We start from the raw sequence: 10,236 nt of genomic DNA on the forward strand, positions 1-10,236 counted from the left end.
GCCATGGCCGCTGAGCCTGTGCGTCCGGAGCCTGTGCTCCTCAATGGGAGAGGCCACAACAGTGAGAGGCCCGCGTACCACAAAAAAAATTAAAAAATTTAAAAAATAAATAAAAAAACCCACTGAAGCACAGGGATTATAATGAGCAGTCAGGGTTAAGAACTGCTAATAGTGACCGATACTACATGCTATGCAAATGCAGTCAATCAATCACTTTTTTATGCTTTATAATATACCCTCTATAAATCTGTTAGATCAGAATTAGAAACATGGCAAAGCAGTAACCACGGTTAGCAATTCTTGATCATAACCTGTATTTATTAAAATGCTCTGGCTGCTACTGAACTGTACACCGCAAATGGGTGAATTTTATAGTACGTGAAACATTTCTCAAAGCAGTTTTTTAAAAAGTTCTTAGTTTTTTAGATTCTTTTCACTGTTAGTTTCATTGAGATTGGGCAGCAAGAAAGAAGTTATCTCACTGCTTACCAAACCATGATTCGTAGCACCATAAAATAACTCTAATTCTATATTCTGCTTATTAAAATTTCAATTCCTAGGCATTAAGCTAGAATTAATGAAACAGAATCTTTAGGAATAGGGCCTAAAAGTCTATATTTTTTTTAGTTTACCAGATGACTTTAAACCCTTAAAGAAACATGCTGCTGAACTCCTTCTGGAGCCAAACCTGGTTACATGCTCTAAATAAAAGTCTAGCAATGTGTTTCACATAGAATAGCTAGTTCTACCTTATGAAATGTTCTATCCTTTGCTTTCCAAAACTGGGCAAATACCCACTGAGGCTCAGAGGTGCAAATATGCCCTCCAAGTGCATACACATCCTAAGAGACACATAAAGTTGAACACTTACCTTCTGAAAGTCTTTCCTTCCAGCCTTGGGCTGCTGAAGTGAAGAACTCATTATTAAGGGCTGAGCCATTTAACTTCATCAGACCATCTGGACCAACCTGGGTCAAAGAATAAGCCACAGAAAGCTTAGAAAGAAAGCCAATTGTATCATGTGGAATTTGACGTTCCTGTCCTTTTAGAAAAGAATGTGTGTAAGTCAAATTTTACAGAAACATGACTGTATCATACCATGCTGCTTATTATGGACACTTCTATTTTATAATGTAATATTTTTTTTTTCTAAAAAACTTCTTTCCTGTTTACCTCTCCTCCCTATTCCATTCCCCATTGGTTAATTATACTCAAAGAATCATCTGCAAACAAATACATATATAAGAGGTTTTTTCTGAGAGCTTCATTATTTGTTTTACAAAACTGTGACCAAGTTACATACACTACTCTGAAACTTACTTTTCTCACATAATACAAGTGGAAGTCTCTCCAAGTCAGCTGGCATAGTTTTAGCTCCTTTATAATAGCTGCAGATTGTTTCACTGTATGAATGTCCCTCAATACATTTACTAATTTCCTGATCATAAACATATATTTTGTTTCCAGTGCTTTCCCATAATCAACAAAGCTGTAATAAGCATTCTAGTAAAGATGAATATACTAGTGCTTTTTTCTATGGGATAGGTTCTGAAAGCAAAGAAATATTTGTGTGTGTGTGTGTGTGTGTGTGTGTGTGTGTGTGTGTGTGTGTAACTAAAAGACTATTAGATTATTTTCCAGAAAGGCTAATAAAATAATTCACATTTCTACTAGAAATATACGAGCATACTCCTTATCTTGTGAACAAGAGATATTAACATGCTATTTAATTTTTGCCTATTTAACTAAAAGACTATTAGATTATTTTCCAGAAAGGCTAATAAAATAATTCACATTTCTACTAGAAATATACGAGCATACTCCTTATCTTGTGAACAAGAGATATTAACATGCTATTTAATTTTTGCCTATTAATGAGTTTGAAATGATTAAAATTTCCTTCATCCTGACTACTAGAGTTTTGTGTATCTTTTTACATGTTTACTGAATATTTAGATTTGCCATCTAGTGAAATGCCAATTCCTATTTGCTCATTACTCTATGAGGATGCTTATTTTTAACTATCTTGTGAGAATCCTTTGCATGTTATACATAGTAAAACTGCCACGTACTTTAAAGATATTTCCTCCAATCTATCTGTTCACTGACTTGATTTGTGATAGCTTGCCAAAAGGTTTTAAGATTCTTCTCTGCATTAGAGATTTTATTAACTGTCATTCTGCCCAAAGTTAATATCTAGATTTCTACCAGAATCTCTATGCAGACTTTTCATTAATAAAATGATCTTAAAATTCACGTGGAAAAAAAAATTAATATGAAAAACTGAGAGGGGGGAATTGCCTTTCCAATTATTAAGCATACCACACAAAGCCACTGCAATCAAAACAATTAATACTAGTATTAGAGTGAACAAAGAAATGAGTGAAAGAGAGTGCCTATAAATATAAACTGCCTGTAAATGAATAGAATATATAACAAAGATGGTATTTCAAACTGAGAGAAAAAGATGGTTATATAAATATGTACTGCTGGAACAACTGGCCATCTAGTCAGCAGAAAATACACGGAGCCACAATTTCAAAACAATATAAAAAATATTCTAGATGGATTAAAAGACTAAATTTAAGCTTAAAGTCATAAACAATTTTTTGAAGAAAATTTAGGTAACTATTTGGACATCCTAGGGATTAAGGAACTCAACTCACTTTATTTTCTAAATCAATCTGGGCCAATATTATTTTCCCCTGGCCCTAGAGCAGAAATTGGGAAACTTTTCTTGTTAAGAGATAGACTACGAATAGGCCATATACCCTCTGTTGCAACAACTCAACTCTTGACACTGTGGCAGAAAGTAGCTATAGATAATATGCAGAAACTAATGGGAGTGGCTGAATGCCAATAAAACTTTATTTACAAAAACAGGCAGTGGGCTGAAATTGGCGTGTGGGCTACAGTTTGCTGGCTGCTGATGTGTACTCTATAGATTTGGCAGAGGAGTAACAGGCTTCCCTCTGAGGACAGGTCATCCAACATCTCCTTGAATATTCCAGTGCTGTGCAAGTTTCTCCAAAACAAGTCAATCCATTCTACAATTTAATAGCTCCAACTGTTTAAAAAAAAAAAAATGCTATTTTAACCCCAAATTTGCTTCCTGGAGAAACAAAGAAATTTATGTCTTCCAAAGACTGGCCTTCAAATATATCTGAAGAGAGATGTTTTAATCCATGCTGCTCCCTTATTCCTTTCTCTGGTCTAAATAATGTTCTTCGACTGTTCATTGTTGAGTACTCCATACACTAAAAGATGGTTTCCAATGTTTCATGCTAGTAATAACCAGAATTTTTGATAAACTCTAAATTTCATCTGACAATGAAGCAGAATTTCATTAATAAATTCACTAATAATTTCACTAATAAACTCCATACTCCATATTCTCAGATTACTACGTCCTCCCACCACAGTAACTGAAAAAGACAGGCAAGTAGCCTCCTATTAAAAATACCCCACAGGAATGGGAAGTTGGGTAAGTTTTAAGGTCCCTTTTAATTCCGAAATTACATGTGGCAATTCTCCTTCTAAGACAGGATAAGGGCCATTAGTCAAAAGACAGTTCTGAGGAACCCACACTAGAATACTATAGATATATCCTCTGTTAGGTCTTGTGCTATTAGTCCCAACCTAAAATTTGAGTCTTTAAAAAAGATGAGAGCAACCCCTAGCAAGAAGAGAAACTCTCTAAAAACTCTGCCAAAACTTCAGTCTCCTAACTTGTTCTAACCAAGAACTGGGCATCCCAAAAGCTGTAATTTCTCCAAGGAGTGTTAAGGTGGGGAGAGCAGCAGCTGGGAAGGATCAGTTTTACTTCTTTGTCCCTACTGCTGGTAGAATACCTGACTTATCTGAACTCCCCAGAAATGGAATCTGACCTTTCACAGGTGCTGATTCATAGCAATATGAAATTGATATCAATATAGTCTAGTAGAAAAATGATTTTCAGAATGAGAAAGATTTAGTTTTGACTTTTCTATAGACTAGGGAATTTATCTAGTTTTCTTACTGTAAACCAGGGAAAACAACTCTCTCTCATGTTTTTATAATAATTAGAAAAAAGTGGAGTGCCTAACAGATTACTTAGAACATAGTTAGGTACTTCAAAATAATCATTAATAAAAAAAAAATCTCAGAATTGAACAAACCTCACAAAATCATAATGATCCTTTTGCAGAGGAGGAAACAGAAAATCAAAAGGGGGAGTGACTTGCTAGTCACTCCTTCCTTGATGAAAGCCTAAGTCTTAGACTTTTGCCTTATTCCTGACCAACCTAAATCTCTCTGGTCCCTGCCTAGACTCTTCCAAACCTTTGACATTTCTTCTGGGTACTGTTTTGTTTTTTTAAGGAGTATAACTTACATTGGATTTCAAAACTTATTACTGAAGCAATAAATGTTTGTTTTAGAAAAATTTAACAAAAGAAGGAAAAATAATTAACATTCTTAATCCCATCAAAAATCCATTCAAAAACCCCAGTGTAATGCCTTAAGACAATTCTCCCTCCTGAACTATATTCTGCGGATGTCTACATCCTAATATGATAGCTAGACAAATTTTATTCCATAATCTTGACATTTCTGATAAGAGGGTTCTTTTCCTTTATGAGCTACAGGGCCAACCTATTAAGAAATATTATTTCTTGTTTAATACCTTTGATATCACTTCTTTACAGGTACACACAACAGCCATTTAAAAAGTCTTAAGGAGTTCTAAAGGTGATGATTGAAGGAAGCCCCAGACGGGTTATAAAACTGCTGATATGCATGAAAGAACGCACCTGTCGATCCACCTCTGGAAGTAGTAGAAGCAGTCGCTGTTGGCAATCTCCAGGAAGGACTGAAAAGGTGTGTTTGTTGATTAGTGCTCGTAGGTTTGTATTAACCAGAATGGAGTCTGGTGTCTCAACATCAATTTCAGCACATTTAGTCCTCTTCATTTGCCCTATAAAAATATGGAAAAGAATCACTTGGGCCTCCTTCACATTCCTGTTTTCATCTAAACTATACCTTCCTCTGCAGTGCAAAAAACCCACAGTTGTAAGTACTTTAAAATATCACACTGTGAAGAAGGTAACACTTCAGGTTCTCAGAAATAAACAAAGCTAAGTTTTGTTCGTTCATAAAGGATAAAAGAATATAAGTTATCTTCCCTGCAAAAATGGAATAAAGTCTGTAAAAGTACATCTTTTCCCATACTAAAAATACATTTTATGTTTGAGACTCGATCATTTCTCAAATGGAACTACGGAAGTTCATAATAAATAACACAGACACAGAATGACTAAAAAATGGAAATATCCAAATATATACATAAATCATACTGAGGTTCTTTTCCCCTTCCCGTGATAATTATTTTCATCAATTTTATTTGCATTAGCTAAAAATGTTATGATTGAATAGCTTAGCAGTCAACAGAAAATCTGTTCACAATAGGAAGGTTTCAGTCTTTCAAAACACTGACGGATTTGAGTACAAAGTTTAAAACTTTTGCACCAAAAAAAAAAAAAAAAAGACTAACTTGGAAAAATATTTGCAAGCCATGACATAAGGTTACTATTCTTTTTTATTTTTTTCTGGCTGTACTACGCGGCATGCAGGATCTTAGTTCCCCAACCAGGGATCGAACACATGCCCCCTGCAAAGGAAGGGCAGAGTCTTAACCACTGGACCGCCAGGGAAGTCCCAGAAGGTTACTATTCTTGATATTAAATGTGCACCTATAAATCAACATGAAAAAGATAAATATCACCAAGAGAAAAATGAGCAAAAGGAATTAAGATGCAATTCATAGTTGACCAACCATAAACAGCTGCTAAGGTATTAATATTTAAAGAAATGTCAGTTAAACTAATGAACATGTTTTGTCTATCAAATGGCAAATATTGCAATATAGTGATGGGACTATTCACAGAAAAAGCAAAAACCACTTTCAAATAATGCTGGTGGGGCTGAAATCAGTATAATCTTATTAGAAGAAAATTTAACAATACACAGCAAAATTTAAAGGTGCATAGGAATCTAGGATCCATAAATTCTACAATTAGGAATACTTGCATAAAGTTACACAGTCCTGGATGTGGGTAACCTCTGGCTCCTGGCACAAACAAAAGTCATCTCCCTTGATAGGAAAGGATTCCCCTTAACTGAGGCCCACAGGATTCCTACAAATTAAAATCCAGCACTGCCTAACAAAGATTACCCTGACAAACCAGGAGGTATGCCAGTAGGACAGAAAGTAAGCAGTAACCAGAAATAAAAGATTTAGACATAGAAGTACTGCTATCACTGAAATTGTCACATACATACAGAATAGCTATATATAAAATAATTAAAGAAATAAAGAATGTAATTGTAAAGATGAGGCTAAAATAATAAGGAATGAACAAAAAGACTTTGAAAAACTAAATTTTAAAAATTGTTGAAATCAGATACCATGAGTGGATTAAACAGGAGGGAATTACAGCCAAATAATTTATCCAGAATATAGAAAAGACAGATAAGATAAAACATTTTGAGAGCTTCAGCAGAAACATGAATGACAGAATAAGAAGGTCTAATATATGTGCTTGATTGGAGACCCAGAAAGAAGAAATTAAGAGAATGGGAAAAGGAAATATTTGAATAATTTGCAGCAATACATTTACCAGAACTGATGAAAACCACGAACCTAAAGATCTAGAAGCAAAACATATTCAAAGCAGGATGAAAAGAAATCCATGCTTAGTAAAACTGCTCATCAAAGAATAAGAAATAGCTTGAAAGCATCCATAAGGAAGGGAAAGATTTCCTAAAAAGGAACAGGATAACAGCAAGCATCTTAACAATAAAGGAATCTGTAACAAATGGGTTAACTATAAAATGCTGAGAGAAAATAACCATCAATCTAATGATATGTATACTAAACTCTCCTTCAAGAATGATCATAAAACAAAGATATTTATAGAAATAAACAAAAATCGAGGGCATTTTCTACCAAGGGACATGCTCTAAATAAAGTTCTAAAAAACCTGTACTAACGGAAGGAAAATCACTGCAGATGGATGGGCTGGAATACAATGGAGAAAGATAGACATGCTTGCATAAAACAATAGCATTCTAGTGCCTGATCTGTGAGATTAAAAACAAAGAAGTGAAACGTCAGATAATAATGTTATTTAAGTCCAAATAGAAAAAGATCAGTGCTAAATTGTTATAAAGTACTTCTATGGAAGTATTTTCTGGAAGAAAATCAAGATGGCCACTTTTTTGCTAAAAGAATAAATCTTAAAAGTTCTCACCACAAGGTAAAAAAAAATGTAACTGCGTGAGGTGATGATGTTTACTTACAGTGGTAATCACTTCGCACTATATACATACCTAAATCATCATGTTGCACACCTAAAACTAATAGAACAGAAACAGTATGTATATGAAACTCAGCAGAGAGAGAAAAAGAACTATGAAGGAATTAAAATGGACAACATATAAAAATACTAACAAACCGAATCCAACAATATATCATGATCATATACCATGATCAAGTGGGATTTATCCCAGGGATGCAAGGATTCTTCGATATTTGCAAATCAATCCATGTGATACACCACATTAACAAACTAAAGAATAAAAACCATATGATCATCTCAACAGATGCAGAAAATCTTTTGACAAAATTCAACACCCACTTATAATAAAAACTCTCCAGGAAGTGGGCATAGAGGGAACCTACCTCAACATAATAAAGGCCATATATGACAAACCCACAGCTAACATCATTCTAAATTGTGAAAAACTGAATTTCCTCTAAGATCAGGAACAAGATAGAGATGTCCACTCTCGCCACTTTTATGCAACATAGTTTTGAAAGCTCTAGCCATGGCAATCAGAGAAGAAAAAGAAATAAAAGGAATCTGTTATTGGAAAAGAGGAAGTAAAACTATCACTGTTTGCAGATGACACGATACTATACACAGAAAATCCTAAAGGCTACCAGAAAACTACTGGAGCTCACCAATGAATTTGGTAAAGTTGCAGGATACAAAATTAATACACAGAAATCTCTTGCATTCCTACACACTAACAACAAAAAGATCAGAAAGAGAAATTAAGGAAACAATTCCATTTACCATTGCATCAAAAAGAATAAAATACCCAGGAATAAATCTACCTTAGGAGGCAAAAGACCTGTACTCAGAAAACTATAAAATGCTGAGGAAAGAATTCAAAGATGACACAAACAGATGGAGAGATATATCATGTTTCTGGATTAGAAGAATCAATATTGTCAAAATGACTATACTACCCAAAACAATCTACAGATTCAATGCAATACCTATCAAATTACCAATGGCATTTTTCACAGAATTAGAACACAAATTTTTACAATTTGTATGGAAACGCAAAAGACTCAGAATAGCCAAAGCGATCTTGAGAAAGAAAAATGGAGCTAGAGGAATCAGGCTCCCTGACTTCAGACTATACTACAAAGCTACTGTAATCAAAATTGCATGGTACTGGCACAAAAACAGAAATATAGATTAATGGAACAGGATAGAAAGTCCAGACATAAATCCATGCACCTATGGTCAACTAATCTATGACAAAGGAAGCAAGCATATACATTGGAGAAAAGACAGTTTCAAGGAATTCTCAAGGAATTAATCTCCAAAATATACAAACAGCTCATGCAGCTCTATGTCAAAAAAACAACTCAATCAAAAAATGGGCACAAGATATAAATAGACAGTTCTCCAAAGAAGACATACCGATGGCCAAAAGAACACATGAAAAGATGCTCAACATCACTAATTATCAGAGAAATGCAAATCAAAACTACAATGAGGTATCACCTCACACCAGGCAGAATGGCCATCACCAAAAAGTCTACAAACAATAAATACTGGAGAGTGTGTGGAGAAAACGGAACCCTTCTACACTGTTGGTGGAAATATAAATTGGTACAACTACCATGGAGAACAGTATGGAGGCTCCTTAAAAAACTTAAAAACTACCATATGACCCAGCAATTGCACTCCTGGGCATATATCTGGAAAAAAATCATAACCCGAAGGGATACATGCACCTTAATGTTCATTGCAGCACTATTTACAACAGCCAAGACATGGAAGTAACCTAAATGTCCATCAACAGAGGAATGGATAAAGAAGATGTTGTACATATATACAATGGAATATTACTCAGCCATAAAAAAGAATGAAATAATGCAATTTGCAACAACATGGATGGACCTAGAGATTATCATACTAAGTGAAGTAAGTCAGAAACACAAAGACAAATATTATATGATATCACTCATATGTGGAATGTAATTAAAAAGAAATACAAATGAACTTATTTACAAAACAGAAGCAGACTTATAGATATAGAATACAAACTTATGGTTACCAAAGGGGAAATGTGGTGGGGAGGGATAAATCAGGAGCTTGGGATGAACACATGCACACTACTATATAAGACAGATAACCAACAAGGACCTACTGTATAGCACCGGGAACTCTACCCAATATTCTGTGATAACCTATATGAGAAAAGAATCTAAAAAAGAATGAATGTATGTATATGTATAACTGAATCACTTTGCTGAAACTAACACAAAGTTGTAAATCAACTATACTCCAATAAAAAAATTTTTTAAATTAAGTAATTATTTATTTTGGCTGCACTGAGCAGCATGTGGGGTCTTAGTTCCCCAATCAGGAATGAAATCTGAGCCCCCTGCAGGGGAAGGGCAGATTCCTAACCACTGGACCGCCAGGGAAATCCCTCCAATAAGAATTAAAGTTGAGGCAAGCCAAAAAAAATTTTTTATTCATTAAAAAAAAAAAAGGGAAACAAACAAACAAAAAATCAGGACAAAGATCAACAAAAAAATAAGATTGTAGAAACAAGTCCAAATAGATTAACGATCACAGTAAATATAAATGGATAAGATTCACCAAAGAAAAAAGATTTACATATTGAATTGAAAATAAAGAAAATTCAGCTAGCTATATGTTGTATAAAGAGATATACCTAAAGTACAAGGACATAGAAATGAACAAAGTAGGGCTTCCCTGGTGGCGCAGTGGTTGAGAGTCCGCCTGCCGATGCAGGGGACACGGGTTCATGCCCTGGTCCGGGAAAATCCCACATGCCACAGAGCGGCTAGGCCCGTGAGCCATGGCCGCTGAGCCTGCGTGTCCAGAGCCTGTGCTCCGCAACGGGAGAGGCCACAACAGCGAGAGG

The 10,236-nt window shown here is 34.9% G+C and overlaps 1 protein-coding gene across 1 annotated transcript in view; it reads right to left on the reverse strand.

The window, feature by feature from the left end:
• The window catches only part of ASXL2 (ASXL transcriptional regulator 2), a 138,177-nt gene that overhangs the window by 15,536 nt on the left and 112,405 nt on the right, over positions 1–10,236 (reverse strand). The window contains exons 8-9 of the mRNA XM_007108431.4: positions 4,791–4,954; positions 872–968 (exon numbers count right to left, since the gene is read on the reverse strand). Of these exons, the coding sequence (XP_007108493.1) occupies positions 872–968; positions 4,791–4,954 (261 nt within the window). The remainder of the gene's footprint in view (positions 1–871; positions 969–4,790; positions 4,955–10,236) is intronic.

This window comes from Physeter macrocephalus, chromosome 12 (genome assembly GCF_002837175.3).
Source record: "Physeter macrocephalus isolate SW-GA chromosome 12, ASM283717v5, whole genome shotgun sequence".
In the NCBI taxonomy this organism is placed as follows: domain Eukaryota; kingdom Metazoa; phylum Chordata; class Mammalia; order Artiodactyla; family Physeteridae; genus Physeter; species Physeter macrocephalus.